The 16,743-nt window shown below is 37.6% G+C and overlaps 1 protein-coding gene across 2 annotated transcripts in view; it reads left to right on the top strand.

The window, feature by feature from the left end:
* palm1b (paralemmin 1b) overlaps window positions 1–16,498 on the top strand; it is a 27,371-nt gene extending 10,873 nt beyond the window's left edge. For both annotated transcript variants that reach the window (XM_016295075.1, XM_016295074.1), the window contains 5 exons: window positions 3,024–3,104; window positions 14,189–14,310; window positions 14,394–14,451; window positions 14,574–14,595; window positions 14,807–16,498. In XM_016295075.1, the coding sequence (XP_016150561.1) occupies window positions 3,024–3,104; window positions 14,189–14,310; window positions 14,394–14,451; window positions 14,574–14,595; window positions 14,807–15,213 (690 nt within the window). In that variant the 3' untranslated portion in view covers window positions 15,214–16,498. The remainder of the gene's footprint in view (window positions 1–3,023; window positions 3,105–14,188; window positions 14,311–14,393; window positions 14,452–14,573; window positions 14,596–14,806) is intronic.
* Window positions 16,499–16,743: the final 245 nt, after the last annotated feature.

The following is a 16,743-nucleotide window of genomic DNA, read 5'->3' as shown; positions in this document are numbered from 1 at the left end:
ACAGGCAGAAAGTGCGTTGCTGGGCGCCACCACCACGCAAGTAACTGAGGCAAGTGTCGCCATCTCGGGAGGTTCTGCAGCCTGCGCCACCACCTCTGAAGAGACTACAGTGGACACCATGGCCTCTGGGAGCACAGCAGTGGACACCGCTACCTCAGGAGGTTCTACAGCGTAAGCCGCCACTTCTGGAGATGTTGTAGCCGGTGCTGCTGCCTCTAGCAAATCGGCGGTGGAGTACGCGGCCCAGATACACCATAAAGCAACCCCCCATATGGGAAGTGCTGCAGACAGGGGAATGAGTTCATGAATAGAAAGGTTAGAGTGAGTGGGTTTGGGGATACCAGCGGTGTGTGCAAACACCAGCGGTGCATCCCTCACACTGGATACCAGACTAGGATACTGAAGGGCTGACCTTGAGAATCTGGGTGTGACAGACAGGACGTGACATGACTCTGGATGATCAGCTGTGATGCGACGTGATTCTGGATGAATAACTGAGGCGTGACGTGACTCTGGACGAACAGTTGAGACGCAGCTGTGACTTGACCAGACTCTGGATAATGAACTGTGACTAGACTCGACACAGGAAGATCAACTGTGACTAGACTTGACTCAGGAAAATCAGCTGTGACTTGACTAGACTCATGATAATAAACTGTGACTTGACCTGACTCATTATGATCAACCGTGACTTGACTAGATGCTGTTGTGTCCGCCATCTTGTGAGTGTGCTCCGCTGTCGCCGCCATCTTGTGAGCGTGCTCTAGTGTGACCGCCATTTTGCGATCAGGCTCCGCTGTCGCCGCCATTTTGTGAGCATGGTCTGGTACAGCCGCCATTTCAGTCACAGACATTGTGTCGCGTTCTTCCTCCGCAACACCCACAGTAAACAAAGAGCCAACAGACAACAAAGCATAATCCATAAGGTCCCTTAAACTACAGTTACATTCCCCTCCAGGTAACCAAGATTTCGTGGGTTCATCCAGTCCAAAACGGAACAGGTCTTTAAACAAAGCTTCATCATACAGTGGAACTTGATATGATAGCACACAGAACCGGTGAACATACTCCTCAATAGAAAGGCCTCCTTGCCGAAGATGTAGTAGCTGGGTGACTGGGTCCCCCCCCCTCTTGTTTTACTTTTGTTGAAAATCAAATTAAGGCATTAAACATTTATTTTAAATCAAATGCAAATTAAATCCACTTATTTATTGGCAAACAAACTGAAGTTTACTGTTGAAATTAATACATGGAAGAAAAATTATGTGAATATTCCTTTAAAACATTTTTAATAGGCTAATAATTGTATTATTTTTTTTCTACAATTAAGTGATTAATATGGTTGCAAAATTTATTTTTATAATTTAATTGTTTTATTAAAATTTGATTGAAAATTTAATATTTAAAGATGTACATTATACTGTACAAAAGTAATACAAGAGTAATATATTTCTGTTACATGCTAAATCATACTTTTATTTTGGCAGGTTGCCATGAAGTTTCTGTGTGTATACAGTATGATGATGCTAGTTTTCTCAGATGAAACGGTAAAATTCTCGCGAAGTGACTCTCACAGTGACAGCAGCTCTGGAGATTAAGTTTTTGTATTCATGCCGTCATATCCCATCCCGTCTACGTTTTCATTGAAACCATATGGCCCTAGAAATGTAACCACACTTCAGAACATTTCGGCTTGCCCTGCGTGTTGTTTGAACGAGTTGCAGGGGTGGCATCATGTCACAGGGTCTCTCTTTCTCTCTCTGTAGCATATGCGCTCAGATGCGTTCTCAGGTACCGAAATTTGGCACCGATTGATTTAACGTGACTCGGTACTCGGTAGTACCGACGCAATTCGGTTGGTACCCTTAAAAGTACAGAGTTCGGTACCCAACCCTAATTAAGATTTTACTGATGAACTAGCACCTCAATTGGACTTGTTTATTGAATAATGTTTCGATTGGAACTTTCCAGTGTTATGGAGGTCAGCATCTTTGATATTTACTTCAGTCACTGTCACTATGGTTATTTACCATACCAAGGTGTTATTTACAGCTACTGTGGAAATAGAAAAGGCTCTTTACTTTAGTTATTTGTTCATACAGATTTTATTACATTCTCTCCTGTAAGCTGTTGCATGAGCAGAACCATTTTTATTATTTATATAAGCACCTGTTATTAAATATGTAATAAATATAATGTTCATAATTTAATAAATGTAGTCAAATACTGACTGAATCTAACTACTAACTGAAAAAAAATTATGTATATATATATATATACATTTTATTTCAGCTAGTTGCTGAGGGAATATTTCTCATTTTCGTTTAGGTTAACTTTATGTACTAAAATAACTAAAACTGAAATAAAGTTAATAAAAACTGTATAGACACAATAGAAATGACAAACACACAACAAAATTACTAAAACTTTAAGTAAAATTAAAATTGAATTGAAAATATAACAATTAAAAATATGAATCTCTCCTGTAAGCTGTTGCATGAGCAGAACAATTTTTATTATTTATATAAGCACCTGTTATTAAATATGTAATAAATATAATGTTCATAATTTAATAAATGTAGTCAAATACTGACTGAATCTAACTACTAACTGAAAAAAAATTATGTATATATATATATACATTTTATTTCAGCTAGTTGCTGAGGGAATATTTCTCATTTTCGTTTAGGTTAACTTTATGTACTAAAATAACTAAAACTGAAATAAAGTTAATAAAAACTGTATAGACACAATAGAAATGACAAACACACAACAAAATTACTAAAACTTTAAGTAAAATTAAAATTGAATTGAAAATATAACAATTAAAAATATGAATAAATATGAATAAAACTATAATAATATCTTTTGACAATCAACACAGATTGTCAATAGTATCCAATAATAATGAATTCTTACCATTTCTTTAACTAAATCAGTTTTGAGATTTTCTGAGATTTATTTGATTTTGTGAAGTGGGAAGTTCAGTATCTTTTAACAGAGTTTAATATTTTGTCTTACAGGAGAAGAGAAAGAGAGAGGCTGAGATTGAGAACAAAAGAAGACAACTTGAGGATGACCGCAGACAACTCCAGCATCTCAAGGTACCATGACATATGTGATAGAGAGACCTTAAAGTTGTCTTTCATCACTGTTTTTACTGTGTTCTTATTGTTTTTGGTTCATTGTTGTAATATTTACAGCAGGGTTTGCTTCTATGTATTTCCTGATCTAGCTGGGTGGGTGTGGCAATAAGAGGTGAAAACTTGAGGGAAAGCGCTCATTTTAGCTAATTTATGGAAATGTTTGTGCAAATATGTTTTGATTCATCCGTTCTCTTTTTAATGGCATTAACTGTATTTATCTACTTAACTCTTGTTCCTAATTCTCATTTATAAATCATATTGTGAGACAAGAGTTTATTTTATAAAAACATGGTATGTTCAAATTAGTAAGAAGTGGAAAAATGTGTATTTAGGATGGCGGTCACTAGTAGTAAGGGAGAGCTTGTGAACGAGATTATTGTGGTGCTGTGTAAGAATGTAAAACTCCAGCCTCAATGTTGTGGAGGGGAGTTGGTACTGTTTTAAGTACTTGGCAGTTCTAATTTCAGACTGTTTTTATAAATAAACTTAGTTTTGAGCTTAAACATATTTATTTGCACATCTGCTCGAAATAAACACCCTTTTTGGATGCCAACTTTGCTCCCGTGATTTTGATCCTTCTTGTGACTACTCGGGTTGTTATCACTAGGGCTGGGTATCAAGTTCGATACTTTTTAGGCACCGACCAAATTGCCTCGATACCATCGAGTATCGAAAAACGTCTCGTCGTTCGGTACCAAATTTCGATACCTAAGGGGTTAATCTCATCAGCGTCAGTGAGCCAATAAGCCTGCAGCACTAGCCGTTGTGTTCGACTAGAAGAGGTGTGGTGCAGATCGATCAGTGTTAGACATCCGTGAGAGCGATTCGAAAGCGCATGGAGCAGTCTGCTCTCTTTAGCTCTCGTGGTACTGTAATACACCGATCGGTCTGTACAGTCGGTCCGCGTCAAATCGAACACACCTACTAGTTAACACATGTTACACTCAGAGATGTGGCGCACACGTGAGGCTGTAATGTGAATGCGTCCCAGCCCCCATAGATGTAAGTCTACATTTACACTGGCGCGTTTATGTTCTAAAATGAAAACGATCCAAGTCATACTGGCGTTTCCACTGCGTTTCAAGCCGGCTTTCCACTATCTCCGACAAGCGACAGACCGGTCGTTAATTTCCAATGGAGAGTTGCGCGGGAGCTGCGTGGAGTTCCGATCATATGAAGATGTCCATTCATACTAACGTTACACGACCGAAAGCGCGTGTTATGTGACCATTCATGCAAACTGTAGCATCATGCTACATAAGACAATATATTCCGCTTTTACTCAAAACTCACTTTAAACCACCATCGAGTGTTTGTAATAACTTCCGATTGCTGTCTAACAGGGCCGGTGTTCTGACGATTTGTGCTACCCTGTCAGATTTTGCTACCTCCCATTAAAACGGATGGTAGCATAATTTGATAGTGAAAAGTGCTACCTATCAGATTTTGCTTCCAGCATGATATTAATAAGGTGTGAGGCTTTATTAACATGTACACCTACCCCAACCCTAAACCTACCCTTACAGTAGGATAAATACAGTGTTGGTAGCATAATCTGATAGGTAGCATTATTTGTCAGAACACCTGATTTACGCATAGGCATTCTAGGCACATGCCTATGTTCGCTCGTCCAGGGGGGTCCCAAACACAATGAAGAGATATATAATATTTTTGTGATACTTTGGGCTATCTACAACAGTAAGAGAACCAAAACCCCAGAAGACATTGAGCAAATAAATATAACAAACAATAGGGTAAAAAATGACAAACTATTTCCATGTCTTCCACCTTTTTATGTAGGCTATGGAAATCACTAGGGACACGCCGATCCGATATTCATATCGGGTATCGGCTCCGATAGTGCCATTTTTCTCGGATCGGGTATCGATCAGAGAGAGCCGATCCAAATCCGAGAAAGTTTTTTTATCTCCGATTGTTCAAATTATTTTGTGTTACTTCTGAAGCCATACGATAGCTTAATGTGAGCTACATGTGAATATTTAAGTCCTTACATTAAAGTTCACACAAACTCTTTTCTCCGCTGTGGCTGTCAGTCATTCGTTCAGCCCCCTTGTGTTGTGTTCAGAACCCTTTCACACTAACGAGGCCTGGTGCCATTTTGGAGAGTATCCACTGAACGCAAACTGCGTATGCTATTCTTTGTCAGCTGCGTCACCAGGGTGACGGAGGAGACAAATTGCTGAATAAAGTCGTTATTTTTTTGTTTTCTTTTGCGCACAAAAAGTATTCTCGAAGCTTCGTAAAATTACGGTTAAAAATTGCGTTACCTTTTCCGTTCTCTCGCAAAGATATTTTGCGTTTCCTCAAACTTTTGCGTTCCCTCACAAAACTTTTGCGTTCTCTCTCAAAAATATTTGTATTGTATTTATATTTGCTTCTAATTAATCGTAGGCCTCATTTATCTGAGAGTAGGCACCTAATTTTTTGAGTGAAAAAAGCATTATTTATGAATAATTTTCACAATATTAAATAAAAACTGATATTTTGCGTTCCCTCGCAAAATATATTTTTTTCTTTGCGAGAGAACACAAAAATGTTTTTCTCAATCTGATTTTTTTCCACCACCATGTCCCTTTAGGGGCTCCGTACTAAAGCATTTATTAGTAAACTTTTGTCTGCTTTGTGAGAACATGAAAGCCTCAATATGAATACCTATTGTCATAATATTTTGTCTAGAAGTAAATACAAAACCAGTCCTAAATGAAAGAAAAGACGTTGACAAAAAGATTTAATCTAATATTTGGTGATAATATAGCATAATTAGTGATTTATAAGCAATTTTTTGAGGCCGGGTCATTTTTGACCAGGAACACCACAAGTGTGACTTTGTGCCATTTTGTACAAAATAAAAGCCTTTCAAAACAAACTCCCTGATTAAACATTACAGCACACTATTGTGATAAAGAGTGCAAATTTTCATCAGTTTGTATTTAATATTGTGAAAATTATTCATAAATAATGCTTTTTTCACTCAAAAAATGAGATGGCTACTCTCAGATAAATGAGGCCTACGATTAATCAGAAGCCAATATAAATACAAAACCAGTCCTAAATGAAAGAAAAGAAGTTGACAAAAAGATTGAATCCAATCTTTGGTGATAATATAGCATAATGAGTGATTTATAAGCATTTTTTTGAGGCAGGGTCCTTTTTGCTCTGTAACATCACGGGTGTAACAAGGTGAAAAATCTCCCCCAGAAAAGTATGAAAATGATCAAAAAATTTTTTTAGAAGTAGTTATACCCTTTGTGAACAAAGTCACAAAATTTCAGTCTAATGCGATAACATTAACTAGTATTTTCGGGAAAAATTAAAAATTTTCAGAGCAAAAAGGACCCAAACACCACATGAGGGTAACTGCGATAGCCTGCATATCAATGACCCAAGCCTCTGTTATCAGCTCTAAAATTACATTTTGGAATTTGCAACGGAAGGTTTGGGATGAGGTGCGTAAAAAGGACGGAAACATGTCACATGTCTTGAAACAAATCATCTGAACAATGTCTTGATGTGTGGTTGTGACTCCAGGCCGTTAAAATTATTCGAGAAATAATGCACTCCCGAAGTGGTTATGTGGCCTATATGGAACGGTCTTTCTCAGTTCTCAAACAAATTAAGAACTACATTCGATTTTTATTGACTGAACGCAAGTGCTTATTGCGATAGAAAACACTGTATCGGTTTCCACTGATTAAAAAATATTTTTGTTTGCTTGGGTGGTAATATTAGGTCTATTATATTAATAGGGAAGGGGGCCCAAAAATTTGTTTTGCCTATGTCACGAAACGAGGTAAATCCGGCCCTGCTGTCTAGTATGTGTTTTGGCCATGTAATGTAGCTGAAATTAAATATGTTATTACCTCTGAGTCAGAGCAGCGATCATGGAAGAGAGAACACAAGCAGACAGTGCTGGAAGCTGCTAATGCTCATCAGTAAATCAGTGGAAAATAAATAGAAATCATGATTCTGTCTGAGCTATGCGTTTTAAAACGAACACTAAATAGTGTAAATGTAGCCTAACAGATGTGTAAACTGAAAACTATTTGAGCTTTATTAAAATTATTTTGCACTGATTTATTGTGTTGGTTACATTTTGTTCCTTTGTGCAGTGGCTCAGGAGATGAGTCTTTGAGTTTGTATAAACATCAACAAGCTGAAAAATAAAACCAAAGTTTTTTTTAGATAATGTAATCTTGTTAAAATTGATTTCATAAAATTGGTATCGAAAAAGTATGGTTCAGGAACCGGTATCGAAGTCAAGGTATTGGTATCGGTATCGGAAATATTTGAACGATACCCAGCCCTAGTTATCACAGCATAACAGCTAATAGGTTGTGGATATGTTTTAAAAAGCTGAGCAGGTGTTTGCCATTGTCATCATTCAGACGGCTGTCAGAGGTTAAGAGTCAGAGTGCTGTGGCGTCTCTTCCTTATGTAATTTACTGTCTGTCTGGTCCCACACTTCAAATTTCTTTTTAAAGACCTAGTTTTGAGATTCATAATGTGAGAATGATTTTTCGGGATTTAGAAGTTGCTGAAAGGAGTGGGGGAAGTTTTAGCAGCAGTTTCCTGTTTGAGGGGACAAGGGAAAAAATCTGTATCCTCCCTTTGAGTTCTGCTTTGTTATGGAAAGTCAGACCGTCTCGCAAATTTTCGGTTTTAAAAAGCTCATGTACAATCATGTGTTTTAACAAATAATAATAATATTAAACACAGAAGCTTTAAAGTTTATAAATGTAACTGTTCGGACTTTTCTTAACAGATCAGAATCTAACTTTTCACAGACATGCTCATGCATATTTAATGGTCATAAATATTTTAAATGTGTGCAATAATAAATTATAATTTCATTATTTGACAGCAACCAAACAATCAGGAGGTTATATAAACAGTTCATTAATGAACTAAATATATGTCATTATTTTTTATGATCTCTGAGTGCCTGCATACATTATTACCACAGTTATTTTCATAATTCAGCCAAAATATGAAAACTGTTAAATTTATGCAAATCCTAAAGATCCCAAGTCTGCTGCAGGGGATCCATGGTCAAAAATAGCTTGCCTGCGTGCCTTTCCTCATCTCCCAAGTATCCGGCAAGGCGATTGTTTCCCTTTTGTTATCTGTCACAACGTGATATTTTTTTGTTTGTTAGTTTTATACCTGCCATTGTTTTTTGTGCATAAGGGATTTTGCTCAATAGGGAACAATGGAGCAGGCCTTAGTTTTCTATTGAGTGAGACTCCGATCGTTTGTCCTCTCCTCTGTGCTGGGATTGTATTGCATTGCGTGTGCTTGTGGATGGGTGTGAACGTGTGGTGATGTCAGCATATCTGTCACCATGCCAGAATTTGGGGTCACAAAGCCGAAACAGAGGGAGGGGGCTGAGAGATGAGAAAGAGAGCAGGAGAGGATCATTTTGGACTGTTTCGAACGTGGACACTTAAGTCACAAAATATTATACAAAATGGAGTAACTTGTTGCTAATTGTATGTGAAGGATTACGTCTGATACTGACCCAGTTTCATAAGAATAGGGAGTAGGTAAGAAGGCAAAATTTAAGATCTCATGTTGAAGATTGTTTTTCCATTTGGTCATTTTCAGACTGCACACAAAAATGTGACTGTGCTTTTTCCATGAATGACTCTTTTTGACATTCTGCGAATCAATTTCTTTCTTGTAATGATGTTTGTTTTTTTGGCCATTCAGTAATATATTTTTGTTAATTTTCCCTTTAAAATACTCATTGCACATACACTTTCTTAGCAAGGAAAGACATTTCTTGAGTATAGTGGTGATAAAACTATTAAGAGTGGACTTGCTATAGAGAGCACTGGGACTTTTCCCAGTGGGCTGCTTGAAGAGAAGAATTTCCAACATCCTCAGACCGACCCATTTACAATGCAACGATGGATCCTGTGCTGCTTGTGTGGTTTACTATTACTGAATGCCTCTGCTGTCTTCATCTCTCTTTTCTTTTTAACCATACTATAGTCTAGCAGATGAGGTCTCTTGTTTGTCCATTGACTTTCTTCTTCATGCTTTGTTATATTTGTGGTCTTCACCTCACCTTTCCTCTCCTCCTTTCATCCCACTCTTAGTTTTTTCTTTCTTTTCATTTTCTTCTCTTGAGACCTGTCTGAATGAATCTTTCAGATGTCAGCCTTGCAGAGCTCAGACACCAATGTCTATAAAGTAAAAACTTTAAGAATGAAAGAAGGAAGGAAAAAAGACATCAAACCTGAAATCAAGCATATTTAATTATAGAAATTATAGTGACCCAATCCATTTTATTTTTCCTCATCTCCCAAGTATCCGGCAAGGCGATTGTTTCCCTTTTGTTATCTGTCACAACGTGATATTTTTTTGTTTGTTAGTTTTATACCTGCCATTGTTTTTTGTGCATAAGGGATTTTGCTCAATAGGGAACAATGGAGCAGGCCTTAGTTTTCTATTGAGCGAGACTCAGATCGTTTGTCCTCCCCTCTGTGCTGGGATTGTATTGCATTGCATGTGCTTGTGCTTGTGGATGGGTGTGAACGTGTGGTGATGTCAGCATATCTGTCACCATGCCAGAATTTGGGGTCACAAAGCCGAAACAGAGGGAGGGGGCTGAGAGATGAGAAAGAGAGCAGGAGAGGATCATTTTGGACTGTTTCGAACGTGGACACTTAAGTCACAAAATATTATACAAAATGGAGTAACTTGTTGCTAATTGTATGTGAAGGATTACGTCTGATACTGACCCAGTTTCATAAGAATAGGGAGTAGGTAAGAAGGCAAAATTTAAGATCTCATGTTGAAGATTGTTTTTCCATTTGGTCATTTTCAGACTGCACACAAAAATGTGACTGTGCTTTTTCCATGAATGACTCTTTTTGACATTCTGCGAATCAATTTCTTTCTTGTAATGATGTTTTTTTTTTTGGCCATTCAGTAATATATTTTTGTTAATTTTCCCTTTAAAATACTCATTGCACATACACTTTCTTAGCAAGGAAAGACATTTCTTGAGTATAGTGGTGATAAAACTATTAAGAGTGGACTTGCTATAGAGAGCACTGGGACTTTTCCCAGTGGGCTGCTTGAAGAGAAGAATTTCCAACATCCTCAGACCGACCCATTTACAATGCAACGATGGATCCTGTGCTGCTTGTGTGGTTTACTATTACTGAATGCCTCTGCTGTCTTCATCTCTCTTTTCTTTTTAACCATACTATAGTCTAGCAGATGAGGTCTCTTGTTTGTCCATTGACTTTCTTCTTCATGCTTTGTTATATTTGTGGTCTTCACCTCACCTTTCCTCTCCTCCTTTCATCCCACTCTTAGTTTTTTCTTTCTTTTCATTTTCTTCTCTTGAGACCTGTCTGAATGAATCTTTCAGATGTCAGCCTTGCAGAGCTCAGACACCAATGTCTATAAAGTAAAAACTTTAAGAATGAAAGAAGGAAGGAAAAAAGACATCAAACCTGAAATCAAGCATATTTAATTATAGAAATTATAGTGACCCAATCCATTTTATTTATGTTTTTATTAATTTATTAATTAATTTATTCATTCTTTCTTTTGTTTTTTATTTATTTATTCTCAGATTATGTCATCACCTACAACTCAGCCTCTTTTTTTGAGCAAGTTTGCAGCTCTTTGTGGAACAACAGGTGTTATCAAGTGCTCTGTGATGTTTCTCTTCTGTTTTGTCTTATGTCGGGTCTTCGGTTCACTGTTTGATGTTCAGCAGATGTTTGTTTTTATCTGCTGCAGGTTCAACAGCCTCTTCTGTCTCTGCTGCACTAGAATAGAAACAGCACTGATGGCAGCAGCAGTAGTTTGTAGTGCTAAACTAGTTTGCTTAAGCCTATGCCGTTAATCACTACTACTGTACTGTTTTGTTTACATTTTAAATTCGTCTCATAATGTGACAATTCTGAATGAAACGGGATATTAACCCTTTTTCAGTTAGTAAAAGTTATGATGGGTTTTTTTTATGGGCGGAGCTTAGGTGGAGGCAGAAAGATTGCCCTGACTACTTCACCAACTCTAGCTAGCAGGTTTTGTTTGCTTGTTTTTTAACAATGACTGGAGAAAATTTGATTTTATTTGAGTATGTAATGTCACTCGCTGTCCGGGACTGCGATTGTTATTTGAAAATGCTAACTTTAATGGAAGGAACCAGATTGGTCGACTCGTACATACTCACTCAATGGATGGACGATCTGACAGGAGGGGCCTGACACACCTACCAGATAAAGTAAATAGAAACTGAGGGCATATAAATCTTTAGATGCATGTAACTATGTACTAACAGTGGCAATTGTAAGCAAATGCAACTACTTGAACACACACCTGACTAGAGCCCGACCGATATATTGTTTAGCCGATAATATCGGCCGATAGGAGCCTGTCGTCGATATATCGGTATCGGCGAATATGCCGCCAATATGAACTTTTTTTTTTACAGAACATATAACGCAGATAAAATGCTTGAAATGGTGTAATTACTTAGTTTATACAGCAGAGCGCACTCCATTGTTTGCTACTGGCGAGCTGGATGAAGCACTTTAAAGCTTAAGTCTATGGAAAACCGTTGAAACTTTGAACGACCATATCTCCGTAACAGCATGGCGGATCCGCACCAAATTCGGGGGATCCCTTCAGCTCAAGGAACCCTCTCGAACGCGAATCGAGTGTACGTCTCGAGGCCCTCTTTCGAATGAGACCACCCCCACGTCGATAGCCCTCGGGGTCCGGGAGTTACGGGCGGTTAAATTCGCGGTCCGGCGCCGACCAATCAAGCGATTCTGGGGGGCTACCGACGCGCGGAGGGTGGCGTTCGAGAGGGCTCTTCGAGCTGAAGGGATCCCCCGAATTTGGTGGAGATCCGGCGGAACGTTCGCGAGATAGTGACACCAGCCAAACACTTTAACTTCAGTAAGGAGGTCTCTTGTTCAGGCAGCAGCATTCAAGCGTTGTACTTCACATGATAATCCGCCATGATTTCAGTTCCAAGGGAACGTACACGTTACATTCAAAGGGCATTAAAGTGCAGGAGATGTGAATTTATATTTATTTACAGAGGTAAATTATGTCACACTTCACACTTAACAGTAAATTTCGTCTGTGTGTGAAGACAGTAGTGCAAATCCGTGAATGAATGTTCCAAAGTGAAATAAACTTCAACGGAATAAAGTTGAATGGAATTGAATTAAAGTTGAATAAACTTCAACTGTTTCAGTGCACTGATGTCAGACTCATTTTGAATAAAGTTTATTGTTAAATTGTTAAATGCCCTGCCTCCATCATTGCATATCTTTGTCACGTCATTATAAGTGTTTGATCACCACATTTGAGTGATCATTGCAAAAAATGTGTTTATGTATATACTGTATTCTATATATAGTACCAGTCAAATGTTTGGACACACGAATGGGAAAGTGTCCAAACTTTTGACTAGTACTGTACTATAATATACACAAAGAATATTGTGTCGTTTTTTTTACTCCCAAATATCGGTATCGGCCCCAAAAAACCCATATCGGTCGGGCTCTACACCTGACACATAAGATGGGTCTTCACTGTTCCCACTCTCTACAATTGCACTTATGGCAATTGTAGAAAGTGAGATGACACAAACGGTTTCCTTTATGTTTAGTCTCTGGTCGTTAGTTAACTTGTTCTCCAATTTCTTATTAGGTGAGCATGCATGAGAAATCTTTAGATTCGTAACCAAACCATAGTCCATAAAAGACAGCAGTTTATTTAACCTTACCTGATATTGTGCACTGCAAACGCGAACATTTTTGATGAATTTTTCTGTCCAGTCCGCTCGTTTTATTACATTTAACCACAGCTGTCGTTGTTTTTTTGTCTGGCAATGGCAGCGGGTATGTGATAAAATTTCAAATTGGAGCGTCTACTCCATCGATTCTGACACTCAAAGATGACATTTTAAGCTCCAGCTGACTCTGGTTTGTATTGGCCGCCTCCAGTTATTCCTTTGTTTTGCCTCCAGCTAATGATGTGACGTAATTGTAACGTCGGCACTATTCAGGGTCTATTCAGTGAAAAAGGCGGTCGTTCTTTGTTTTTTGTCTTTGTAGGGAGGTCTTTGTTTTTTATCATATGACAGGTGACTGGATGCAATGGGTTGAAATTCCAAATGACTCTAAAGTTATCCAGTATGCCAGGCTGCCTTGCATTGCTAATTGCAGTCCAGTGTCATCTCTAGTGCCACCTATGCTTGCACCCGAAATGTCTTCCATTCCTGTGCCAGACACAGATGTCAGAATTCTCTTCAGACTGCAGTGGTTCATTCTGGTCCTGCCAATCTAACCCTGCTGTCTGTTTCTTAACAACATGGACTAGAAGCTCTGGCAGGAAGCCCTGTTTGAGCAGGCGCCTGTCAAAATCTTTCACTCTCCAGAAATGTGCAGTATGCATTAGCTGCCATGGAGAATGCCCTAAAGTGAAAAACTAATGGACAGCTAATGGTCATATGCTACATAAAACCTTAATGGTGCAGATTTGAATCAGACTGACATTATCTCATTTTTCAAGAGCTCATTTTGTCAATATCATGCAATTAGGGACCATGATATAAGTTATATATTTTTACTCCGCAAGAATGCATTACATTGAACAAAAGTTACTGTAAAGACATTTATAATGTTACAAAATATTTCTATTTCAAATAAATGCTGTTCTTTTGAACTTTCTATTCATCAATAAAAGTCACAAAAAAATGTTCTATCACGGTTTCTACAAAAATGAGCAGCATATTAGAATGATTTCTGACGGATCATGTGACACTGTAGACTGGAGGAATGATGCTGAAAATTCATCTTCGTAATCACATGAATAAATTACAATTTAAAATATATTTAAATAGAAAAACATTATTCTAAATTGTAATAAAATTTGACAATATTACTGTATAGTATTTGCAAGATGTTTATGATGTTAGCTGCTGTTGAAGTGAACTCCTCTAAAAAGAAATCTCTAAGCCCTATGGCCTGTTTTGACAGTCAAAGGCATTGAGAGAGCGATGGCTGTTGGACGGAGCGCCATCCAGTGGAGAGGACGAGGCACAGAAACAACTACAAGAGGATGAAGCCAAGACCAAACTACTGGAGCAGACCATCCTCAGGTTAAGACCAGTCATTCAGTCATTTTATACCTTCCTTAGTCCCAGAACATTGCTCATGTTCACTTACCTTTTTTCATTAACAGACTAGAACAGGAGATTGATGAGCTTGAGAGTGGCGTGGCTTTGAATAAAGGAGAAAATGTAAGCTATGAGCTTTGCTCAGTCTGATTTTTAAGTATATTGTGCATGTCTGTTTAGTTTAGTGAAGGTTTTAATGCCAATAATAATAATAATGAATTTCTGTCATATGTCTTCTCTACTAGTCACCTGATGGTCCAGTGAAGGGTGAGTGTGAGAATATGCTGTATATTTTAATATTTGAGTTCTCCATCATCTCTGTTTTCACAAGCTATATAAATATAACAAAAAAGGATTGACTTGTTATCAGTTTGTTTGCAGTTATGGTCTCTGTGTAATTTCACTGTTGTCATGTGAAAGAGCCAACGTTGGTATAAACAGTAGTGCAAGTTAAATGAGTCTCTTTCTCTGTCCCCAGCCGTTGAGAATGGCATACAGCAGACCAGCCCTAACGCAGATCAAAATAGCAAGAAACAGATCACAGGCATCGAGGCCAAACTGCAGTGCACCAACCCTGATGTAGCCATTGAGAATGCCAGCTCAGATCATCCCGTCACCATGGTGTTCATGGGCTACAAGAATGTAGAGGATGAGGCTGAGACCAAGAAGGCACTGGGCATAGAGGAGACAGTGAAAGCTGAATTTGTGGTCATTGAGGACGGCGAGAGCAAAGGCGGAAACGAAGGAGCCAAAGAGGACCAGGCCCCACCTAATGGCAGCGCCTCCAGTCCTGACAAATCTCAGGATGAGGCCAAGAAGGAGGAATCGAAAGAAGAAGGTAATTCAAAAGAAAAGCAGCCTTGCAAGTGCTGCACAGTCATGTGAGGGCGACCGCTCACCCTGAAGTTTAGACTCTGATGGAAACCTGACCCCGACCATAACACAACAATGAATAAGTATACCCCGTATACTTATAATCAACTTTTGTTGTCTAGTATGTATTTCCTTTTTTTTCTATTAATATTTTTCTATATTTCTGTCTTGACATTTATATATCTATATATACATATATTTTCATTATGTAATCTTATGAAGTCCAGTATTTTGCTTGTTGAAGAACAGAAAAATGAGGACCACATCAGACTCAACATGGTTAAAAGAACTTTTTTGTGGCCCTCATCCTTATTTTGTTTTAAGAAAAAATAAGATGAACATCTCAATATATATGAAATAGCTATTTATCTCCCGTATACATTAGTGTTTCTAAGATATTACTTTATAACAGAAGACATGGCTATATTGATATTACAATATTATGCTTTTAATATATATTTTGAGCCTTTTGTTTTGTTTATTTTATTTTATTTTTTTGTTGCCAAATCATCTCAGACCACTGTGAACACTGGTACATGGAGTGTCGTCTTTGTCCACAATCATACATTCTGCTTTACACCTCGTAGTAGGCCAATGTTTGTAAATATGATGCAATTATTTATGACTGTTCATGCTATGATAGTATACATGTAATCATGTTTTTATTCAAATAGGCTGCAGTGATTACCCTAGATCCCGGTCATAACCACAGCAGATATCTGTTTGAACAGTAAATCACTTTTTACAAGATACCCATTTTAAACCCTTTTAAATCTCTTTTCTACATGAATGATAACATTGTTAGATATAACTGTAATCAATATTATTTTTTGAAAATTTAGTAACATTGCAATGCCTCATATTACACGTAGCCCATATTATTAAAAAACATTCTTACATTATGCTAAATATATCTTTATATCATTTGAAGAAAAAAAAAGAAATGTGTGAAATTGAGGGGTTTTGGTGTTAAATGGGTTGCTGTAAGTTGGTATGCCCTCAATTAAACAAGAGTCCAATATCCATGTTTCAGTGTTCAGGCAGTTCATTCACAATGATGAATCATTCATTAGTGTTAGTTCAAGATAAACAGTCTGGGGTCTAAAACATGTTTCTCATTCTGAGATCACAGCTTTGTAAGTGTAGTTTTGCCATCTTTCTGATATTTCAATTTAATTAATTATTTCATTTTGTGTAAGACAGTATGTGTTGTGGATGTCAAATAATGTCATGAGTTATCGGTGCTTTATTGGTATGGCCAATGCCTGTTATGGTCCAAGTGTTTAAATTAGGAACAATGACAATAAACAAAAAATTTTGGTTTACAGTAATGCATTGGTAATTCTTTGGTAATTACATTTTTACTCACCTGCAGTCAACAAAGTCTGACACAGTTACAAATGGCAGTCATTTGGAAAATTAATTGTTTTCATTTCCCTAGTGACAAAATGTTTGCATTCTGCATGTTTGATGATGATATTGTCTATTCTAGAGAAAGAGTTTCTGTGAACTCATTTAGTTCAATTTAGCCATTACTGTAAT

This window comes from Sinocyclocheilus grahami, unplaced genomic scaffold (assembly GCF_001515645.1).
Source record: "Sinocyclocheilus grahami isolate Dianchi unplaced genomic scaffold, SAMN03320097.WGS_v1.1 scaffold329.1, whole genome shotgun sequence".
Taxonomy (NCBI): Eukaryota; Metazoa; Chordata; class Actinopteri; order Cypriniformes; family Cyprinidae; genus Sinocyclocheilus; species Sinocyclocheilus grahami.
This window is presented reverse-complemented; position numbering and strand designations above follow the sequence as displayed.